Here is a 23,771-nt window from a genome sequence, read left to right as displayed (position 1 = left end):
CATGAAATACAGTTTGAAATACATTGTGGTGCTGAATGTGTAATTGTACAGGGGCCTGGGAGCACGGCTGAGGATCAAGGATCACCTGAAGCAAGCCAGGCACAGAGCTCTCGTGTCCCCAAAATGGGGCTGTGACAGCAGAGAGCCCATTTGGGGGAACAGACAGGGGACAGAACCCCCACAAAGCTCCCCAGGGAGTGGGGACCAGGCCAAAGCCCCCATCACAGCAAAGCAATGACCCAAAGATGTCATTATGCCCACAAGTTTGTCACTGTTTGGGGTTTTTCTGCCAGAGGATCCAACTCCTGGGCAAGATTCAAACTAGTGGCAGGGTCCCCAGGTGTGTCTTCCCCAGGAGCAGCCCCTGTGGCTGTTCTGTCTTTGCCATCCAAACAGGGATTTGCCTCGGGTTTGGGGAAGGATGGAGGGTGGGAGTTTTGCCAATTGGTTGCAGAGATCCTGGTCTGCTTGTCCCTGTCTTGCAGGGTGGAAGTATAATCTGAACAAACATCAGAAAGGGAAAATCTGAGCCGTGAAAGGTTCCTTGGTTCAGCTTTTGAGAGTTTCTGCAGTGGCTGTTTGGATGCTCTTCTCCCTGCCCTGATTAATGTTTCTGGAGGGAAGTTGCTTCCAGTGCCTCACTCCCCCAGTAAAGAAGGGAGAGAGGCAGTCCAGGACATCTGGCCTCATTTTTTCATCCTGAATTTTTCAATTAACTCGCCAGGTAGCCCAGCTCCAAAGCCAGCAGGGAGAAAAATCTAAAAAACAGTGTCCATCTGCCTGTGAACCCTGGGAAGCACATCCCCACCTCCAAAGTGACCTCAGGCAATGTCTTCCTCTAAATTTAGCTGGGGATTGCGTCAGGAGTAAGAAGGAGGTGAAGTTAATGTGGCATAAGCTTTTTCTAGCAGGGGAGTTTGCTTGGTTAGACAGGGACTGAAAATAAATAAATGAGCTTCGTATCAGAGCCTCTGGGGCCAAGGCTGGGAGGGAGGGCAGCCTCCAGCACAGGGACAGGAGGAGGTGGCTTTTTTCAGACCATGCAGAGCAAGGGACAGTCATCTATAAACCTTGACTTGTCCTAGCTGGGAGTAACCTTCCAGGAAGGTGGGTGATGCTCCCTGTGTCCTGTCTGAGGGCACTGGATGTGGCCAGCAAGCTCTGGGGTCACCTCTGGTGGTCACACCTGCCTCTCCTGGGGCAGGTTGGTGGTGGCTGCTGGGCACTGCTCAAAGCACAGCGGTTCCTCTCTTTCTTAGGGAGTTGTGAAGCATCTTCTGCCCATCCTTCCTTCATGCCAGGCCTCTAGGGTGAGGCATTGGAAACGCTTTCCCCCTCCAAAAGCCCTCCCAGGTGTGTGTGTGGCATCCAGGGGTGCTCCAGGGGACAACTTGACCTGGAAGAAATCAAAGTCCTTCAGGACAAGCCTTGGGGTCACTGGTGTTGCCAATCCCCTCTCTTACCTTTCTGCCTCGTCCTTCCCAAGCTGGAGGGACAAGTCTCACTTCTGACAAGTGACAAAACCCATCCTGGTGGTGATGAGTGCGTGACCTTCCCTGAGAGCGGGGGTGGCCTGGGCCCCTTCTGCCCTTCTGTTTTCTGGGACATTTTATTCTGAAGTGCTGTGGTCTCCCTTGCAAAGGCTCCTCCTGCCCCGTTAACATTGTTATACAAAGCAGCAGTTTGCCATCTAATTAGGAAAAATATGCACTAACCTCTACCATATGTTGCTCTTCTCCTCGGATTTGCATTTGAAAGTCCAGCTGAATTTCAATGTGAAACTGGATTTTATCCAAATGATGAATGGCCCAAAAAGCTGTGGGAAGGTGGATGTGCCTCCCCATCACATATGGTTGGTTGGTTCTTTTTTTCCTTTTTGAAGAAAAAAATTTAAAGCAGGGTTCCTTCATTTCTTGTCCCTTGGTTCAAAGTGTTCACACCTTTCCTCCCAAACTAGGTTTGTCTGGCTGGGTGGCCACTCCAAGGCCTGTGAGGGGCTGGAGCTCCAGCCCCACAAGGGACTGGGATTAGATTTACTCTTAACAACTTGTTTTTGCTGTCAGCTCCACTACTGGCTGTGTCCTGGGCTGAGCCCCCAGCGTGGGCAGCAGGGGAGGGGGGGATTCTGCCCCTCTGCCCCGCTCAGGTGAGACCCCACCTGCAGAGCTGCCCCAGCCCTGGGGAACAACAGCAGCAGGACGTGGAGCTGCTGGAGCCAGTGCAGAGGAGAGCACAGAGCTGCTCCAAGGGCTGGAGCCCCTCTGCCCTGGGGACAGGCTGGGAGAGCTGGGGGTGCTCACCTGGAGAAGAGAAGGCCCCAGGGAGAGCTGAGAGCCCCTTGCAGGGCCTGAAGGGGCTCCAGGAGAGCTGGAGAGGGACTGGGGACAAGGGATGGAGGGACAGGACACAGGGAATGGCTTCCACTGCCAGAGGGCAGGGCTGGATGGGAGATTGGGAAGGAATTGTTGGCTGTGAGGGTGGGCAGGCCCTGGCACAGGGTGCCCAGAGCAGCTGTGGCTGCCCCTGGATCCCTGGCAGTGTCCAAGGCCAGGCTGGACAGGGCTTGGAGCAGCCTGGGACAGTGGAAGATGTCCCTGCCCATGGCAGGGAGTGGCACTGGATTGGCTTTGAGGTCCCTTTCAGCCCAAACCAGGTGGGATTCACTACATTTTCCCAGCCCATCAGGTGGGTTTGTGCAGGATCCCCTCACGTTGCTCCCGGTGTGCCCTGAAAGGGCCCCAGCTGCAGCTCCCAGGCTGGGGATTGAGCCTGTTTGGTTTTTCACTTCAGCTGGAGCAGTGGCTGCTCCAAGCCCCTTCCCACACAGGGCCGTGGTTTGGGCTGTGCTCCCCAGGTACCAGGGAACAGGAGCAGGGGCTTTGCTGCTGCTTGGGCTGCTGAAGGTTTTGGGAGCCATGGGATGGCTGAGCCAACACTGCACATCCCCACAGTCCCTCAGAGCTGCCTGGACTTCCCACTTGGCTCGAGGCTGGATTTTTCCCCTCGACTGAGGTCTTTTTAAGCTGAGTTAAGCTCTGTTACAAATTCAGCATTATGTTGCTGAGCTGGGTGTGCTCACATGGCTCTCATGACCTTTTACCTCACCTACCTGGCAAAAAAAGCTCTTAAAACTCACTTCACATCCTGATTATTTCACATCCTCTGTGAATCTGTCGTCAGAGAGTGGCTTGGGTGCCGGGCTGGCCATGGTGCTCACAGGGGGAGCTGCTTGCTCTGGCTTTCTGACTTTTGTTCTCCTTTCTCTTCACTCCTTGGAGATCAATTCAATCTTTAAGACAGTTTTTGTTGGGGTTTTTTGTTGTGTTAATGCAGCTGAACTAATATGATTACATTTCCAGATTTGGGTAATGGAATAACAAGTCAGGAAGCTTTTTTTTTTTTTTTTTTTTTTTAAGAAAGGAGAAGTTATGTCACTTCCAAGTCTCCAGTTGGGAAGTTCTTTCGCTTTATCAGTTACTCAGAGAGGTTGGGGGCTCTCCATCCCTGGCAGTGACCAAGGCCACACAAGGCCAGGTTGGACAGGGCTTGGAACACCCTGGGATAGTAGAAGGTGTCCCTGCCCATGGCAGGGGGTGGAATGAGGTGGGATTTGAGGTTCCTTTCCACCCAAACCATTCCATGATTCCATGTTCTGCTCCTGACAGAGGGCTCCTGCAGGTTGTGGCCGTGCAGGGACACCCCGGTCTTGGGTGCTGCACTTTGTGCTCCATGGCCTGGTCAGCCACAAACACAAAGAAGTGACAAAGATGTTCTGGGTGCACAAAAAGATGCATCTTCCCTTTGCCCTGAGAGCTGCCAGGCCAAAGGGGCCGTGTCCCTCCCACAGGGCTGTGCTTGGGGCAGAGGCCCTGGCACATCCAGCCTTCCTGGGGCAGATTCGCCAGCACCTTGAGGCTGTTGGCTTTGCTCATCTCTATGCTTGCTCTCAGGTTCAGAGGAGAGATCTGGAAAACAGCTCAGCCAAAGCATCTCACAATGGCAACTTCCTTTCTAAAAAGAGATGGATGTTGTGGAGTTGGTGGCTCCCCATTATTTTCCCCAGTTTGAGCTTTCTTGCCACTGATCCCACAGTGTCTGCAGTAGCTGTTGGAGAGTGCCCAAAGGAGGGACACGGAGCTGGGGAAGGGTCTGAGGAGAGGCTGAGGGCACTGGGCTCGTTCAGCTGCAGCAGAGGAGACTGAGGGGAGGCTCCTCGGGGGCTGCAGCTCCTCCTGAGGGGAGGCAGAGGGGCAGGGGCTGAGCTCTGCTCTGGGACAGGAGCCCAGGAAGGGCTGGAGCTGTGTCAGGGCTTGGGCTGGAGCTCAGGGAAAGGTTCTTCCCCCTGAGGGTGCTGGGGCACTGCCCAGGCTCCCCAGGGAATGGTCCCAGCCCCAAGGAGCGTTTGGACAACGCTCTCAGGGATGCTCAGGGTGGGATTGTTGGGGTGTCTGTGCAGGGACAGGGGCTGGACTTGATCCTTAGGGGTCCCTTCCAGCTGAGGGTATTTTAGGATTCTGTGAGTGTCAGGTTGTGTGTCCTGCCCTGCTTTGGGATCAGCCTCACCGCTGCTGCAGCTCTCTGTGGCTCAGGGTGTCCATGTCTCACGGCCACGTTGTGTCACCGAGCTGCTCCTGCCCCCTGGGATGGGGTCCTGGCCAGTGGAGCAGTGCAGGACCAGGGGCCTGGTGTATTCCCTTTTTGGGAATGCTGTAAGAAGGTAGTGACTCACTTTCCATGGAGCTGATAGTTACCCTGCTCCTGTCTTGGATTTGTGTTGTGTAGCCAGCAGGATTATTTATAACTTAGCCAGCATCCCGAGTCTATTGTTTCTGCAAAGAGCAGGAATGACTAGATGACTTCCTGAGATTTTTTTTTTGCCACCCCCTCATTTTTTATTTTTTTGAAAATCTGCTTTTCCTTCCAAGTATTATATTTGCCAGTTGGATGCTTTCCCCCCACATCTTCCCCTCCTGATTGTGCATTTGTGCTGCTGACAATCCCACTACCGGTGTTGCTTTAACTCTAAAATCTCTCCCAGGAAAGGCTGGGGACTGTGCCCCCGGAGGGCTGGGGCACCTTCCCGTGGCATGAGGGGCTCTCTGGCCTCATAGGTGCAGGAGGCTCTGGCTGTGCCATGAAAGGGAGGACTCTCAACTCTGCATCTTGTGGATGCTTTGGGGTGGGAGGTGCATCCCAGGAGCAGGGTCAGCCTGGTCCATTGCGCCATCGAGCTCTGGGTCAGCCTTGTTGTCTCTTCCTCTCTGAAGGGTCACTTGGGACAATCCAAAGGGATCACCTGAGCCCAGGGATGTGCAGAGCAAAAGCCATCTCCATCCTGGCACAGCAGCCTTGGGGATGTGGCATTAGCAGGTGTGGAAGGTGTGGGTCCTGAGCCCCTGTCCTCAGGCTGCTCTCCTGGTGGCAGTGGTCCCATCTGGGCAGTGTTTGCCCCAAACCCTGGAGCTCTCGTGGTTCTTGTCCCCCTTCTCTTTGCCCACCAATCTGCTGTTGATTCACTGTTGGTATCATGAAGCCCAGCAGCCATCATGGCGTTAATTAATTAATTAAGCACTTCCATGGAAATCAGTGGGGAGTGAAGGTGCAGGATGGAGAGAAAGGGCAGGGTGGGTTTGGCCAGCTGAGCCCATCTGAACCATTGTGGGGGATCTGCATGTTGAGCTTCCTTGGGGAGCAGCCACCAGCATTCCGGGGCTGCCACCAACAGCTTCTCTTCACCCAAACAGCTCCACTTTGCACCTTCTTGCTTGATCTTCATGCCTCAGACTCCTGATTCAGGTTTGGTTGAGTCCAATTCCCTTTCGGCTAAAAGTGCAGAGCCTTAGTGGTGCCCGTCCCAGCTGTGTTTCCTTCGTTATCTGCTGCTGGCCATGATGTCACGAGCGGCCTCTGAGGTTGGAGCAGCTGCAGAAGTGACCAGGGGTGAACCAGCTGAAGGGGAAGGAGCCTGGGCTGCCTTGTGGGCAGCAGAGACCCTGCTCAGGTCCTCTCGGTTTCCATTAGTTCAGAACTCAAAACTTGGGGCTTGTTGAATGTTAAGCTGCTGTTTCTGGCCGAGGTGCCTGGAGGCCTCTGCCTGGCCTCTCCCCATCAGTCACCAAGAGCTGCCTCATGTCCCCTCTGGCTCTGGCTCCTTCCCAAGCTGCAGGGAAGCCATGGAAGAGGCTGCAAGTTCTGGTGCTCGCCCTTCCCATGGCACTGAGGTGTTGTTGTCCCTGCACTGACTTTCCAGGAACTGCCTGGCTCTGCAGGGAAGCATGAGGTTGATCCAAGTGGAGTTCTGTCATGCTGGAAACACCACTTGGATATGAGCAGCTTGGATTAGAAAATGAGTCCTGAATTCTGTCCTGTGGGGTTTTTATGTGTGCTTCACAGAATTCCAGACTGGGTTGGGCTGAAAGGGACCTCAAAGCTCATCCTGTTCCACCCCTTGCCATGGCAGGGACACCTTCCACTATCCCAGGCTGCTGCAAGCCCTGTCTAGCCTGGCCTTGGACACTGCCAGGGATCCAGGGGCAGCCACAGCTGCTCTGGGCACCCTGTGCCAGGGCCTCCCACCCTCACAGCCAACAATTCCTTCCCAATCTCCCATCCAGCCCTGCCCTCTGGCAGTGGGAAACCATTCCCCCTTGTCCTGTCACTCCGTGCCTTGTTCATGGCCAGTTTTGCTCTTCCAGGTTCTCTGTGGTGCAGAACACCAGGTGTGGGTCAGAAACTGGAGGAGTGGCTGTTACCTGAGATCCTCGGCTTGGGGGAGAGATGATGCTCTGAGAAGGGTCTGGGAATTGAGGCATTTCAGGGAAATGATGTCTGGAATCATGAGTTCACAGGAAACTTCTGGGGTTCTCTTTGGTTGCTTCTTTTCGTCAACACGGGGCTTCCTTAGGCCCAGCTCTGCACTTGTGGGGGCTGCTGACGACACCTTTACAGCCGGAGTGGAGCAGGTTTGTGCATCCCAGAGGATGCCTGTGCTGGGCTGCTCCTGCTGCTGCTTGTCTTCATTCCTGTGAGGATTTCCAGCTGCCAGGGCACCCTTGTGCTGGCTCCTTCCCATCCCAGACACTCAGTTATTTGTGGTTTCTCCCTTAGCTGGAGCCTACAGGCACTGAGTGATGTCCTGAGTGAAGTGCTGGTACAATTCCATCCCATCTGGCTCACTGCAGCATTTTCCTGGAGCACTGGGCAAAGCTATGCTGGGTGCACTGAATGCCCAATTCCTGCTGGCCCTTAGGTGCCTTTAAATTGAAATGCATGGGAAATAAAGCTGAGTGAAAAGTTGGGGAGCTCCCCACGGCCCCCATGGCCAGCAGGACCTGAGAGCCAGGCAGGAACATCTCCCCCAGCTCCCTGCCCTGCCCAGCCCTCCTGGGTCAGCTCAGAAATAGAGAAGAGCCTTTCTCCCCCCAGCTTGCTTTGTATTTTTAAAATCATTGTGGTTTTTTTGTTCTGTTTTCTTTAAATAATTTTCTAAAAAGTTGAAACTGTAGAACTGGGGTGTGTTTTTTTGGTTTATGGTGGTTTTTTTATCCAAAGAAGAAAACTGAAAGATGGGTGAGACATTGTGGTTTGGAGCACCAGTTGTAAATAAATTTTTGGGTGCTCCAGCATGCGAGGCTTTCCCACCTGGAGAGTGAGTGCTTCTCCCAGGAGATGTGTTTGTCCACACAGGTCTTCCAGGGATAATCTGTGTCACTGTAGTTTGTGCCAGTAAAAAGCTGAGCTGGCTCAGCTCTGGGCTCTGCTGCCTCCCTAGCTCTGCCCTCATTTTTGGGCAAGTCTCTCCATCTGTACAATAGCAGAAAGAGTTTTGTTCCCTGGAGAGGCTTTGAGGTTTAACATTTACAAAATGCTTTGAGATCTGCAGATAAAGGAAAGCCAAACAATAACCAGTGCCCTCAGCTGTGCCAAGGGAGTCCCCTGGATCACCATGGCAGAGCTGTGCAGGATTGGGTGGAGGTGGCTTTTGTGAGAGGGCACAGACTGCTCCAGCTGCAGCGCTGGGGCTGACCTGGCCTTTAAAGGGCTCGTGGCAAGGAGATAACAAGAAGATAACATAATGGAATCGGAGTGCTTTGGGCTGGAAGAGACCTTAGGGATCATCCAATCCCACCCCCTGCCACACCCAGGGACACCTTCCACTATCCCAGGGTGCTCCAAGCCCTGTCCAGCCCAGCCTGGAACACTTGCAGGGATCCAGGGGCAGCCACAGCTGCTCTGGACACCCTGTGCCGGGGCCTGCCCACCCTCATCTGTAGATCAGAGCATGACTGAAGCACTTGGGTGATTTTTTTCCAGGGCTCCCTAGGAATAATCCTGATCTAGAAGAGATGCTGTCCATTTGCTCTTTGCTCTCCAGGCAGCGCTTCATAAACTCCCGGGTAAACCTGATCCACGCCATAAACTTCATTAACTTTCCTTTCACTGCCTCTGCCTGTCCCTACAGTGAACTCTCTGCAGTCCCCAAACAAAGGCAGGCAGCGGTGGGCAGGACAGGGCAGAGGCACCGGGAGCTGCTCCTCCCTCCCCGGGGCTGGGCTGGAGCGCTCGGCACAGGCTCCACACTGGCTCCGGGGACATGGCAGCGCAGAACAAGCTGTCCAGGGGTACGTGCTCCTGCCACACATCTGGCGTGGTTTTTTGGTACAGGGTGGGAGGATGGAGCGTGAAGGGGTGATTTGTAGTGGGTCGGGTGGGAGTTGCGCTCTGGAGGGGTGGGCTGTGGAGGGTCAGGCTGGAGCTTCTTCTTCACGTTCTGGGTACTTTTCAGCTGGGCAGGAACTGAGAGCCTTAAAGCTGCTCAAGGACACACAGCCCCTTTTGGGAGCAGGAACAGCTCAGCTTTGTCTGCTGCCTCCCCACTGTGCGTGCCCAGGTCCCCATAACCTGTAATAGCTGTGACCAGGGCAGGGCTGCAGGAGGAGAGGGGTCTGTGGGTTGGGGACGCAGCACCAAGTGCCAGCTGAGGGTGTCCTATGTTGGGTCACCCGTGGTCCCCACACCGTGAGCCCGTCGCTGGCACAGTTAATTGCTGTATTGTTAATTGCTGTGGTGACATGGCCTGAGTGTGGGGTTTCCTTGCTTTACAAGGGGCTCGTGGGATGGTTTTTATTTCAGGTGGGTTTAGATATGAATCAAACAAGGCACAGCTCCCTGGAGCTGGTCTGGCTTTGATTGGAGTGACTTGTGCATGTGGAGTTGTCACTTAAGAGGAACCATTTCATCTGAATCGCTGCTCATGGTGCCTGCTTTGAACTGAGATGGGGTACAGGGACACCTTGAGAAACCTGCACCTCTGAGTTTTAAACATGAACTTGTGTAGGTGAGGCAGCATCCCGGGTGCAGACTGGGCTCTCTCTGGGATGCCAGGAGCAGCTGAGACTTTGAGATGCTGCATAATCAGGGGGAGCTGCAGGGTGCACAGAGCCATGCAAGCCCAGGAGCAGGTTCCCATGAGCACCCGGGGATAGTGGAAGGTGTCCCTGCCCATGACACAGCATGGAACAAGATGAGCTTTAAAGTCCCTTCCAACCCAAACAACTGTGGGGCTCACTGAGAGAGTTAAAGTTCTGTCCCTGAGGTGAGCAGAGGTTGGTGTGTGCTCCTTGCCCTGACCACAGCAGTGTGGGCAGGAGCTGGATGAACAGCCCCAGAGTGTGGTGGATCCTGGGCACCAGAGAGCTGATAATGGCTTTTTTCCCTTTGACTCTGTTGGGAAATGAGGAGTCTGATGGGAGCAGGCAGGGCAGTTAATCTTCTCCAGCCGGTCCCTGCTGCCTGTGCCATGGTGGCACCAGCACTGAGGCTCTGAGAGGCGAAGGTGTGGGGCTGTGGTTTTGCAAACCAGCTGCCAGCTGAGATCTTCCTCTTCCCATCCATCCTGGCCTGCCCCATCTTGGGGGCTTCTGGGGCACGTTGTGCTCCAAATGGGGAACCGATTTTCTTTGGGTTTCCTGCTGCCTTAAATGTTCAACAACCCTTGGAAAGTCCAGCAAGCTCAGAACTTACTCAAGAGAAATGCAGGGTGAGAAAGACCCGTTCCTCCCACTGCAGCCAGCGCTGCCGTGCCCTGAGCCACTCTTGAACCTGGTGCAGTGGGGATGTGGAGGGAGCTCTGTCAGGGCCCACATGGCCCTGGGTGTCCCCAGAGCAGAGGTGGGAGCTTCCAGCAGAGCTCACATCCTGGAGACAGTCCAAGGATGACTTTGGTCCTTGTTTTCCTTGCAGCTCTAGGCTGGGAATGGTGCACTTTTTTTGTTGTTTTTTGTTGTTGTTGTTTCTCATTTTTATGCATATAATTTTGATTTTTTTTTTTTTTGTTTCAAACTTGCATTTGAAAATGCAGCCACTTTCCTTTGAGACAGCAGCTTCTCATTCACGGTGGTGATCTCAGCTCTTACCATCCCAGCAAACTGCAGCTCCAGGTTTTTAACTGCTGCAGCTCTTTTTGTTCATGTAGGAAAACATTTCTTTGAGCTTCTCATAGTTAAAATAAAGAAATCTTTGAGCAAAATATCAGAGGAACTTGTTAATGGTCAATATTCCTAGACAGTTGTATTAGGATTCCTGATAAGGAGTGTTAGTGCTTGGCTTGACAAAAGCACCAGAAATCAAAGCCTCATGTAGGGAAGACACAGACAAGATAATCTAATGGGTCTCTTTTTGTCTCAGCTTGTTCTGAGCAGCAGAGAGCCCTGGTGTGTGAGCCCTGGAAGGGCTGGGCTGGGCTGGGAGGCCAGGCTGATGCTGCTGTGGGTTTGCCACGCTGGTTGTGGAGCAGGGATGGGAAACTGCCTCCCACCTTCCTGGGGTCACCCATCCACAACTTAAACAATGGTCAGTGTGTGCCCAGGGTAACATGAGAGATGTCAATAAAAATAATAAAATCTGCTTTCCTGATATCTCGGGGGCATCTGAGGTGCTGGGCAGTGGGGTTTTTCCAGGGCTTTTTTTGCTGCCCAGCACAAGGGGTGAGACCAAGGAGCACCAGCTCCTCCCAGCCGCTGTTGAGTGATGCCAAAGTTGCACCCAGGGAATGGTTTGAAATGTGCAGGGGGGGAGAAAGGTGCTGGTTAGTCCTGGGAAAGAGTAGGATCCGTGCTACTCATTGAGTGCCATCTACTGGCTCCTCACCCGTGCCACCGTTTGCCCAGGGACAGCACGGGTGAAGTGGGGGGACACAGTGGGTGCCCAGCCTGAAGGGATGGTGGGGATGGGCTCCCTTTGCTCCTTCAGCCATGCACTCCCTGCCCCTTACAGAGCAGGAGGAGCCCAGCAGCACTTGCTGAGGGTGGCATGTCCCAGGCAGAGCTGGTGCCACCACGACCCATCACAGACAGATTGGATCCAGGCTGCATCCCTTGGCTCTGTCCTGTTCTTTCCCAGGAGCTGCCCCGGGCACTTCTCTATGTCCCAAACCAGGTGACACATTCAGAGACATAAAACCTTCTCCCACCAGCTCAGTGCCTTAATCCCTCCCAGTATTTAGACCCTGCTTGGAAATGTGTGTTGGAAGCTGGATTTAGGGGCAAGGGGATGAGAGCGCGAGGGGCTGGAGCAACTTTTTGGTGTCCCCTGAGCAGTGTGTGGTGAACAAGGCCTCGAGGGCTGACTGACAGCCTAAACCCACAGTGCCATGCATCAGTGACTCCTGCCGAGGTCAGGAGGGCTGGTGGCCCTGCCCCACTCACACCACAAGCCTTGGCAGCCTTAAAGCTCATGGGCTGGCATTTGTCTTCAGGTAAACTCTTCCTGTGACTTGTCCTTTTGGATTTAGGGGTACAGGAGGAATTTAGGGCATGGGGTATGATTATACAAAGATGTGGATCCTTTCAGGGCAAGAGACAAGTGAATGTCTTGAAGTGTTTATGTTTAAAGAGGGGGAAAAGAGTTGTGGTTCATGGAAATGGTGCTTTGTAGGAGCAAGTGGATTGATTTCAGCCCTTTCTAATGCAATTTAAATAATCAATGGTCTATTCAATTACAGAAATATTTGGCAGAGCTCTAAATAGGTCACATCTGTCTTTAAATTGTTCTTCAGGTAAATACCTTACTGTGTGGTGTCACATGGACTAAATTCTGTAAGAGCTGCTGTCTGGGAGGGTGAACTCTTTGGCTGTACATGCAGCTATCCCCAAAACTCTGCACCTGGTGTGCTCTGACCCACGGATTTGCTTTAAGGATTCCTTAGGAAGCCTAGCTTGTATATTTTGGATATATCCAGCTCCTGAAGTTTGCAGCCCTGAGGTTGCTGGCTGTAACTGGACATGGCCAGGGGCTTTGTTGGCAGCTTCTGTGTTGCTCTCGGGAGCCAGGATGGAATCCTGAGCCCGCTGTGCCCCAGGAATGCTCACCTTGGGAAAGGGGAAAACAAAACCACCAGCTTTTGTTGTGGTGACCAGAGCCTGGAGGTTACTCGCGAGCAGGAGCTGGGGCTGAGGGAGGGGAGGCAGGTGGTGCTGAGAATGCTTTGTTTGGGAAAGTTTTCCTCATTGTGTCCAACAATTCTTCTGAGATGATCCTTCCTGTGGGCTGAATCATCGTCTGGGCCAGTGCTGGCTCTCGGGTCCTGCGGCCGCATCCTGAGCCCTTGGGGCATCTGCAGGGGCCCAGCAGCCTGCAGGATCACAGCCCCTGGGCTGGGCATAACCACTCCTGCCTGTCTTCCTCACCCCTTTTGGGTCTGCTTTTCCCAAAGAGGCTTGCAGGGACTTGTGCATTAGTGCACAAGTCATTCCCCACCATCCCTCTCCCCGCTCACAAACAAACTGCCAAGGAGGAGGCTCACAAACAAACTGCCAAGGCCACCCTGGTGGGGTGTATGTGTGTTTGGCCACTTCCCCGTGTAAATTCCACATTATTTGGAAGCCATCCTTAATTTGTCTAATTTTTAACAGCCCCTGGCCTCCCTACCTGTAGGGCTGCAGCAGTGCAGGGCTGGGAGGGCTCACGTACACACAGCTGGCACCGCCTGCCTGTTTGATCTCAAATGCCTCTCTGGCAAACTTCTGGGGTTTTTTTTGGTCACTTGTAAGTAAACAAGCCTCTGTCCCCATTTGTCTTCTTCATGAGTAATGGAAACCAAGTGGGAGAAGATTTCTGTTCCCCAGTGCTCCGGTTGCATCTCTGCGGCTGTAATTTGATTTTACATTGCAAATTGAACAATACTTGGAAAGATGCAAATCAGAGCGGAAATAGAGGTGGGTGCTGCTAAGTGGAGTAAGTGGGGGTGTTGCAGCTCCTCCGTGCAACTGTGGGGGTGTGCAAAACGCCCCATGGCCCAAGGAACATGAGAGGTCACTGGGTGTCCCAGGGGACCCGGTGTGTTTCAGCCCTGGCTGGCTTCAGGCTGCTCAGTTCCCTTGTTCACTCAGCAAAATGAGTTGTGTCCCTTTGGACAGCAATCCATGTGTGAGTGTGGAGTGCCTGCGCCTGTCATGAGTGTGTGACTCTGTGGTACAGTAAATGACCTGAAAAAAACAGGATGTGGATTTACACTCAGTCTTCTCCCTGAAGCTTTATGTTTAATGGAATATAAGCCCTGGCTTTGGGAATAACCCCGTATCTACTGAATTTCAATTGTTGGGGTAACAAACGTGTTGATGTTCTTGAATGCATGTGAGGCAGAAACAGAGAAGGTTCTCCGTGGGGCTGTCTGTGCGTTTATGGGAGAAAGGATGGAGAGCAGCCCTGGGGAGCAGGACTTGGGGGTGTTGGTGGGTGAGAGGCTCAGGCTGCCCCGGCCATGGGCACTGACCCCAGAACCCCCCTGTGCTGGGCTGAGCCCCCAGCGTGGGCAGCAGGGGAGGGGGGGATTCTGCCTCTCTGCCCCGCTCAGGTGAGACCCCACCTGCAGAGCTGCCCCAGCCCTAGGGAACAACAGCAGCAGGACGTGGAGCTGCTGGAGCCAGTGCAGAGGAGAGCACAGAGCTGCTCCAAGGGCCGGAGCCCCTCTGCCCTGGGGACAGGCTGGGAGAGCTGGGGGTGCTCACCTGGAGAAGAGAAGGCTCCAGGGAGAGCTCAGAGCCCCTTGCAGGGCCTGAAGGGGCTCCAGGAGAGCTGGAGAGGGACTGGGGACAAGGGCTGGAGGGACAGGACACAGGGAATGTCTTCCACTGCCAGAGGGCAGGGCTGGATGGGAGATTGGGAAGGAATTGTTGGGTGTGAGGGTGGGCAGGCCCTGGCACAGGGTGCCCAGAGCAGCCTGGGACAGTGGAAGATGTCCCTGCCATGGCAGGGGTGGCACTGGATGAGCTTTGAGGTCCCTTCCAGCCCAAATCTCTCCATGATTCTAGAATGCCAGACATTGTGCTGTGTGACACCTTCCTGCAAAGGAGGTAGCACAGGGTCGGGTCTGGGCCACACCTCCATGTTGTTCTGCAGGGTTGGGTTTATCCCAAGCTGCTTCCAGAGCTTTGGGACATCCCCCTGTGCTCTCCCAGCTGCCATGGTCCCTGTCACAGTGCAGTAGCACTGCAGGGCTGGCCAGCCTGGCTGTGGGGTCCCCACTGTCACCTCATACTGGGTCTGTGTCCATCTGCATGGAGGGAGCAGAGCTGCCCCTCCAAAACACGGCTGATCTGAGGGCCAGCGAGGAAAAGCGACTCCTCTGACACCTGTTGTTGGTCTGACTCAGCCCAGTGTTATTCTTGGTCTGTTTCCCGCACTGTTGTCCCTTGGACCCTCCTTGACATCCTGCTTCTTGCAGGGCTGTCAGGCTTGGATGGAGGCTGGCGATGAGGGACATGGGTAGGTTTGTCCTGGAGAGGCTGGGGACACGGGACACGGTGGGTTCGTCCTGCAGGCTGATGACCTTTAGAAAGCCCTGACTGTGTTATCCTCCATCCCCTTCTCCTGCCGCTCCTTTGTGCTCGTGTTTGGTCACTGCTGGCCTTTGTTTTTACAGCTGGGGGAAGTGTTTTGAGCTTTAAAGTTTATTTTCTTCCCTCTGGTTGTCGTCACAGGTTTGTTTTCTTTCTCCGTGTGGCATCTTGCTGGCTCTCCCAGGGGCAGGGAGATGCTCTCAGGGCATTCCTGCTGGAGGGAGCAGGATCTTCCCTGCATTTGGGAGGCCCAAAAATCTCCCTGCCTTCACTTCTCTCTCTGGATTTTTATCACAGAATCCCAGAAAGGCTTGGGCTGGAAGCAACCTCAAAGCCCATCCCATTCCACCCCTGCCACTGGCAGGGACACCTTCCACTGCCCCAGGCTGCTCCAAGCCCTGTCCAGCCTGGCCTTGGACACTGCCAGGGATCCAGGGGCAGCCACAGCTGCTCTGGGCACCCTGTGCCAGGGCCTGCCCACCCTCACAGGGAAGGAAGGGGCTCTGAGCTCTCCCTGGGCTGCTCCCATCCATCCATCCATCCATCCATCCATCCATCCATCCATCCATCCATCCATCCATCCATCCATCCATCCATCCATCCCCACTTTTTTAGTTTAATAAATCCTATCCAGTCTGAACCATCCTCCAGGAGGAGCACAGCCCAAGAATTCACCTCTGGTGTGAACCTTGGCACCGTGGGTCGGGTCCTTGGCCATGTTCTGGCCACAGGGGATGGTGGCTGTGCCCCAGTGCCACCATGGGCACCCTGTGCAGTCGTTTGCAAGGCCTTGATGAGACTTGGGCTGGTCCAAGTTATTAATTTCCTTCATGATGACTTAACATAAAGGCAAGCTTTTATTTTGGTTACCATAAAATCACTCCCTAAAACGCAGTGAGGACCTTCTTTTACATCTACAAATATGACTCGTGTCTAAAGTGAAGGATGGCTGGATTTTCTAGTTGGGTTTTGTTGGTTTTCCCAGAACTTCCTCACCCCTGTGCTGGGCACTGGTTTGTACATTTATTATTGCATGTAATTATTGCTATTTATGCACTTGGCAGGATTGTTGGGGTGCACAGGGGTTGGACTCAGTGATCTTTGCGGATCCCTTCAAGCTCAGGACATTGCAGGATTCTGTTTCTGGGATGCCACACTAACATCCTCCAAAACCAGCCTGGGGGCTGCCTCGGAGCCTGCCCTATCCTTTAAGAGCAGCTTCAGTGATACCAGAGCATCTTTCAAAAGACCAGGAATTGCTAAAGTACTTATTTGACTCTTTTCCCCTCTTTCTGGCTTTGTTTGGTTTTGGTGTAGGTTCAATTTCTCCTTATAGTTAGCCCTCGTGGAAAGCCAATGGATCATTTTTATCCACTCCTTCCCTGATTCTCTCATGTTTTTCCCCAGCCCCAAACATTTCCTAAACCCCATCTGTGTGTGTGCAGAAACTGCTGAACTGGAATACAGTGCAGGAGATGCCGAGTAGATGCTGAGCAGAGGAATTAACAATCACCAAAGTGGTGGCATCAGCTTTTTGAAGTCAAAAATTATCCCTGAGTGCACATTTAGGGAGGGGGCAGTGGCAGCAGGTGCTTTCCTGAATCAGGGGGGTGTGGGGTGGATGGGCTTGTCATGGCTTTGGGTTCTGGGTTCATTCACCATCACAAAGATAAAGGGGCAGAAGCTTCCCCAGAAATGGTGCAGGGATCTGTGAGTTTAATGTGGGTGCTGCTGTGTGTCCCCCTGTGGGGTGCATGGTCTGGGGGATGGTGTCACTGAGGCTCTCCAGGTCCAGAGCATCTGTTCATGGAGTCCTGGAATATCCTGAGCTGGAAAGGACCCACAGGATCATCAGTCCAGCCCCTGTCCCTGCACAGACACCCCAACAATCCCACCCTGGGCATCCCTGAGAGCGTTGTCCAAACGCTCCTGGAGCTCTGGCAGCCTTGGGGCTGGGACCATTCCCTGGGGAGCCTGGGCAGTGCCCCAGCACCCTCGGGGGGAAGAACCTTTCCCTGAGCTCCAGCCCAAGCCCTGACACAGCTCCAGCCCTTCCTGGGCTCCTGTCCCTGTCCCAGAGGGAAATGCCACCTGGCCCATTTGATGCCCCTGGATGGGTCAGGAAGTGGAAGCACATTCCAGCCCCCTGCCATGGCAGGGACACCTTCCAGTATCCCAGGTTGCTCCAAGCCCCATCCAGCCTGGCCTTGGACACTTCCAGGGCAGCAGAACAGCTGAGCCTCAACGTCTCAACCAGTCAGTTTTGGTCCAACCTCAAATTTCAAGGCAGTGGAGGGGATAAAACATCCCCTGACCTGCCCCATGAGCAGAGCCCTCTAGGGTGGCATTGCCAGGGACCTTGTGCTGCCCTCCAGGTGTTCAGGGTGGGTTTTTTATCCACACCCCCCCTTATTTTTATTTTAATTGTTTTGTCATGCACCGGGAAAAGGAAGTGAACAAATTGTATGGTCCTGTCCACAATCGACGTCCTGTAAACAGCTCCCGGCTGCCTTCCACTCACAGCTGTTTTTTCCTATTTGGGGGTGGATGGAGCTGGTAAATAAACAGGAATTCTGGGAGCTGCTTCCAGCACCCCCTTTTCCCTCACAGGGGCTGTGCCAGCACCTCAGAGCCTTTCCGGGGGGTGGTGCTCGGGTGGGTTGTTCCTTACTGAATGGAGCCAACTCTCTTCAGGAAAAACAACTTTGCTGGTTTTCCTGGGACTAAAGCTAATTACTAGTCAACTAATTTTATTGATTTCCAATCCCTTTTAGCAGAGATTTTGCTGTGGGGCTGATCGCCAGAGCGATTAGCACACAAAGCCGCTTAATTTGGAAGTGTTTATCAAGCAGCCTTCTGTCACCTCTGCTTCAAATCAAATTACAGTGGCACCGGTGGCCCTGCCTGTGGTGGCTTGTGCTGTCCCACCCCTGAGGGAGGCAGGTGGGGAGCACGGCTTCTCTGGGTAAATAACCATGGCAGGGGGTTTGGAACAAGATGATCTTTAAGGCTCCTTCCGACCCAAACCATTCCATGGATCTGACATTCCATGAGCTTGAAAAGCTGCTGGCTGTGGGCTTTTTGCTCCCAGCTGCCACCACATCCTTGTCCTACTGCAGCCCTTGGGCACTGCTGTGGCTGCAGAGCTGGAATTTCCCTCCTGACTCTCAAATCCCCACCGTGGGCACCCTTGAGGATGGAAGATGCACCTTTGTGGCAGCTACAGCTGCTTCCAAAACTCCTCCAGCTACAGGAGGGATTTGGCCTAAATGTTTTTAATAGAATTTAAAATTAAAAAAAAAAAAAACCCAAAAAAACCCCTGGGCCAGTCATTTTGCTGGAATCAGATTAGGGAGGGCAGATTGTGGAGGCCAGGGGGAGGGAGAGGCTCAGCCTGGCTCAGTCACAGCTCCAACAGCACAGAAACCCCAGCAGTGTCCCCCAGTGTCACCCCTGGGGCTGCTGTGAGGGTCCCTCGCTGCCTCCTCCTCACGACAAATGAAAACAAGGTGCCTTTGGGACATTTCAAGTCATAGGAAGAAATCCCAGAAATTCCTCTTTGTGAGGGTGGGCAGGCCCTGGCACAGGGTGCCCAGAGCAGCTGTGGCTGCCCCTGGATCACTGGCAATGTCCAAGGCCAGGCTGGACTGGCTTGGAGCAGCCTGGGACAGTGGAAGGTGTCCCTGCCATGGCAGGGGTGGCACTGGATGGGCTTTGAGGTCCCTTCCAACCCAACCATTCCATGATTTGAGCCATGGTCCTGCAGCTTCCCAGCAGTGCATGTTCTCCTCAGGGTATCCCTATTACAGTATTTAAGAGCAAAAACTCTGTATATGCTTTACAAATGGTATCTGAGAGGGTTCAGGAACAAAACATCCCCATCCTTGCATGTCCTCTGGATCCGGAGAGATGGCTGCACACCCCTTGGGCTTTGCTTTGAGCAAAGCAATTGTTAGTGACTGAGCTTGTTTTAAAAGACCTTTCACAAAATCCTGGAATATCCTGAGTTTGGAGGGACACACAAGCACCACCGAGTCCAGCTCCTGACCCTGTCCAATTCACTCAAAGGCCATAGGGTGTGGTGTGTCCCGGTGGTCAGAGCTGACTCCAGAGCCACATTCCCTCCCACATCTTATCCAAGTGCTGTGCTCAGCCTGGGGCATTCAGAGCTCAGGGCTCAAGGAGCAGCACCTGTGCCTAGGTAGGTTTGGGGGCTCTGGTGGTTAAAACCAGGGCAGCTTCTCTTGGTGCAGCATTTTTGGCTCCTGAGGATGGCAGCTGGAAGGCACAGGCTGGGAACTGAAGAGGAGGGATGTGGGATGGATCACAAAACCCTGCCCCTTTTTAATGCCTTTAAACAGAATCCTGGAATAGTTTGGGGTAGAGGGACATTAAATCCCATCCAGTGCCACCCCCTGGCATGGGCAGGGACACCTTCCACTATCCCAGGTTCCTCCAAGCCCCCTCCAACCCGGACTGGGGCACTGCCAGGGATCCAAGGGCAGCCACAGCTGCTCTGGGCACCCTGTGCCAGGGCCTCCCCACCCTCACAGGGGAGAATTTCCTCCCAATATCTGAAGTAAATCTGTTCTCCTTTAGGTAAAACAGTTCCCCTTTCCTCACTCTCCTGTGTTTTCTTGTTGGAGCTGTGTGTCCAAAGAGGTTCCATTTCTCTTGCGTGGGAACAGCTCTTATTTCTGTGTCACTGGACATTTGTCCATAGCCTTTACTGGGGTTCATTGCTGCACTGAGGATGGTTTTTCTGAGCCTAAATGTGGTTAAATCATTTTCATCCCTGCTGAAGCTTAGGACGGCTCTTGTCTATCAGCTCTTCTTGGCTGTGGCAGGAAAACCGTGAGGAAAAAAAAAAGACTGTCTGACAGCTACATCTTATTCTATTAGTATGTTTTAATTAGAACATGAGCAAGAAATGTGTTATGAATATTCATGCTCAGGGTTATTAAAATGCACAATTAATCTGTACGCAGTTTAATAACTGTATTAATGGTGAGAGGTGGTAGCTCCTATTTTTGTCATTTCTCAATTGGAAAGTGTGCCTTAACTTGGGTAGCTGGGAAATGGGGTTATTTTAAAATCAAATTGGCTCCTGCCAGCAGCAGGGGCACGTGGGCATCTCCAAAACTCACACACCTCACAGTGGGAGAGCACTGGAAGGGTGGCAAAGCCAAGCCCTCCCAGGCTGAAGCTCCCTCGTGCAGACAGAATTCAGCTCAGTGCCATGTGCATTTTCAGTCACAGAATGACAAAATCCCAGAAAGGTTTGGTTTGGAAAAGACCTTGAAGCCCATCCAGTCCCAACTGCTGCCACGGACAGAGACACCTTCCACTGTCCCAGGCTGCTCCAAGCCCTGTCCAGCCTGGTCTTGGACACTGTCAGGGATCCAGGGGCAGCCACAGCTGCTCTGGGCACCCTGTGCCAGGGCCTGCCCACCCTCACAGCCAACAATTCCTTCCCAATCTCCCATCCAGCCCTGCCCTCTGGCAGTGGAAGCCATTCCCTGTGTCCTGTCCCTCCATCCCTTGTCCCCAGTCCCTCTCCAGCTCTCCTGGAGCCCCTTCAGGCCCTGCAAGGGGCTCTGAGCTCTCCCTGGAGCCTTCTCCTCTCCAGGTGAGCACCCCCAGCTCTCCCAGCCTGTCCCCAGGGCAGAGGGGCTCCAGCCCTTGGAGCAGCTCTGTGACACTCTGGACATGATCTCTCTTTGGTGACTTGGATTTATGCTTTTTTTTTTTTGCCAGCACTGTGGGTGTTTTAAGGCAGCAGATCTGTCTGCAAGTATGGAGCAGTTGGGGTCCAGAAGATTCTTGTGAGATCTCCATCTCACCTGGGGCAGCTCCTGGGCGATGCTCAGAGGCAGGAAACACATTCCCAGGTGCCCCAAGGTGCCTCTGACCCTTCCCTGGGCACCTGGGTCACCTCTACAGCTGCTGGGGTGCCCTTGGATGAGCCCCGGGGCTGCTGAGCCATGTCCTTCCCACCCCAGCTGCCCTTTCTTCTTCCCCTTCCTCTCCCTCCACTCGTGTCCAGCCTGGCTGCTCGGTGCTCACAGAGCCAGGACGTGTGACTGTGTTTGGGGTGACACCGTGTCCTGGGGCTTTGTGCTGGGAGTGGACAAATCCTGCTGATGGGAGCTTTTCCAGACACTCCTGCCCATGGCCAAACATTGGGATTTTGCAGGGCTGACCGAGGACATTTGCTGTGAAACTGTAAATTTTTAGGAATATGAAGGGAGGGAAGAGTGGGCTGGCAGGGAATGTAGGACAGATGCCAGACATTGAAAGAGGGTAGTCTGCTTTTTCCTGGCTTCATCCCAGAAATCCCTGAATTCCTAAAACACCTGCAGGTGCTGAAAATAGGGAGATTTTTTGCTGGCACCTTTCAAGCCAGTGGCTGCAGCGTGGGGAAGGTGCAAGACTTTATTTTGCAGGACACATCAGACAGAGCTGGCACAGGCACCTTCAGAGGTGCTTCCAGGACCTTGGGATCCTCTTTGCTGCGTTGGTGAGAGAATGGAACCTCACCTTGGCAGTCACAGGAACTACCTGGAGAGTACAAGAGATCTTTTGGGTTTCCCCAGGGGTTATAGAATCCCAGAATCCCAGACTGGTTTGGGTTGGGAGGGACCTTAAAGCCCACCCAGTGCCACCCCTGCCATGGGCAGGGACACCTTCCACTAGCCCAGAGTGCTCCAAGCCCCATCCAACCTGGCCTTGGGCACTGCCAGGGGCAGCCACAGCTGCTCTGGGCACCCTGTGCCAGGGCCTGCCCACCCTCACAGGGGAGAATTTCTTCCTGAAAAAAAAGGGTCGGTTTGCCATGACCCATTTGGGGTCACAAAGGGGCCAAGGAGGGGTCGGGGAGCCAGCCATGGCCCAGGGAAGTGGCTCATCCTCTGCAGTCACTGCTGGAGCACTCAGAGGTTTCACCCTTCTCCAGGGTCTCTGCCATGGTGGTGGCACCACAGGGTGCAGCAGCTCGTGCCAGGGGTTTGTCCTTGTCTAGGGGATGTGTGGCCCTCACTCTCAGCCTTTGCCCCCTGTGCCACTTGCTGTCTCCTTTCCCTCCTTTGTTGGGGGCACCAGGCAAGGATTTACTTTTATTTTTCATGAATTTTGGCACAGAACCCCGGAATGGGTGAGGTTGGAAGGACCACAGTGGCTTACCAGGTCCCATCTCCCTGCTCAGGCAGGGGCATCCCAGAGCACAGGGCACAGGATTGTGCCCAGACTGTTTTGGCATAACTCAGGAGAATATCTGAAGGTTCTTGAACATCTGAAGGGACATTCAAGGGAGGAAGACTCAACAACCTAAGAAAATCTCCCTGGACTTCCAGGCACCCTATGACCCTCCAGAGCCCACTGAGCATCCTGTCCACCCATATTCTGGCCTGGGAATGCTGCTCTGCGCTGGGGTGGTGGCAGGACCAAGGGCTCTGGGAGAGGTCAGGGTGATCCAGGGTGACCCAGGACCCCCAAAGCCCATCCTGCGTGGGGCAGGGCTGGGTGTGAGGGTCTGGACCCCCACGCCTTGGCTTGCCCTCTGCCTCTAAGGCTCCCAGGGTTCCTCATGGGGACTGTGGTGCTGCAGTCCTTGTCCTTCCAGCCCGAAGGGACCACTTTTCCAAGGATGTCCAAGGCTGCTGATCCTGCTCATGTCTTCTCCCCCACCCCTGGGGAGCTTTAAAACCACCTGTGACAGCAAAATGACTCAAAGGAGCATTTCTGCCTCCTGCCTCGCCAGGGTTTGCAGGGATTGCAGATGAATTGCTTTGGAAAAACACATTAGCAAAGCAAAAGTTTATTCTAGGAAGTAGGAGGTGGGAGAATTGGCAGTAATTCTCCCTAGTATCCAAGGTATTATTAGAGGCTTATCCCTGCTCTGCACAGTAATCACATTGGAAATTTTTGATTAGAAAACAAAATCTAAATGAGAATTATGAATATTCATTAGGTGTGGAGATTAATATGCATAATTATGCAAATTAGACAGCAATTAAACACCAATTCTCTGGGGAAATGATTAACACAAAGGCACAGAAATAGAAGGATGTAATTTGAAAGAAGTTTCTGGTTAAATGAACAGTGAGGGGAGCGGACGAGACAAATCCGAGGCATGTTTGCCATAATAATCAGCTTTGCCAAGCGAAATGGGAGTGAGCCCTGACCCCCTGCCCCCGTGTCCTTGCTGCCACGCAGCTCCCTGCTCCCAAAAGGACATCCTGGGGCACCTGGAAGTGCCATCCCCATTGGAAGAACCAGCACAGGGTGGGTCCCCAGAGAGCCCTGGGGCCCTGGTGCTGCCACAGGACGATGCTGCCGGGACAGTCCAGTGTCACTCCATGGCCGGTGTGGCCGTGACCCCTGCTGGGGGACAGGGGCTGTCCATGGCGTGGGAAGTGGCCGGTGCCACCCCCACTCTCAGGCTTCTGCAGATCTGGGATTTCTCCCTGTCCAGCCCAGCAGAGTTCACAGTGTTTGTGCAGCACCTCCAAGGATGATGGATGCCCCCACCCTGCCCAGCCCCTCTCAAATCCCTGGATTTCCCTGCTTTGAACACTGACTGCTGCTCACCAGCCCCTGGTCACCCACTGGAGCAGGAGATGGAGCAGCACAGTCACAGATACTGCAGCTGAGTCAAGTCTAGGCTGTTTTCCAGGGAAGGTTCCTTCCTTGTGGTTGTGGTATCAGCTGGAAGGAACTGTGGGAGCTGTGCTGTTGCAACATCCCAAGGTTTTTTGTGTCATGGTGGACATTCCCAGCTCACTGAAGGGGCTCCAGGAGAGCTGGACAGGGACTTGGGACAAGGGATGGAAGGACAGGACACAGGGAATGGCTTCCACTCCCAGAGGGCAGGGATGGATGGGACAATGGGAAGGAATTGTTGGGTGTGAGGGTGGGCAGGCCCTGGCACAGGGT

The 23,771-nt window shown here is 53.8% G+C and overlaps 1 protein-coding gene across 7 annotated transcripts in view; it reads left to right on the top strand.

The window, feature by feature from the left end:
* Positions 1-23,771, top strand: part of TCF3 (transcription factor 3) — an 83,388-nt gene that overhangs the window by 18,778 nt on the left and 40,839 nt on the right. The window contains exon 1 of one of the 7 annotated variants that reach the window (XM_063403120.1): positions 8,558-8,621. The exons of 5 other annotated variants lie outside the window; for them this stretch is intronic. In XM_063403120.1, coding sequence (XP_063259190.1) covers positions 8,594-8,621 — 28 coding nt within the window. In that variant the 5' untranslated portion in view covers positions 8,558-8,593. Of the gene's footprint in view, positions 1-8,557; positions 8,622-23,771 lie in introns of those variants that run through there. One more of the 7 variants, XM_063403119.1, reaches the window with a different exon arrangement.

The sequence above is a fragment of the Prinia subflava genome, chromosome 8 (assembly GCF_021018805.1).
Source record: "Prinia subflava isolate CZ2003 ecotype Zambia chromosome 8, Cam_Psub_1.2, whole genome shotgun sequence".
NCBI classification, from domain to species: domain Eukaryota; kingdom Metazoa; phylum Chordata; class Aves; order Passeriformes; family Cisticolidae; genus Prinia; species Prinia subflava.
Note: the sequence above shows the minus strand (reverse complement) of the source record. Positions and strands in the feature narration are given on the sequence as shown.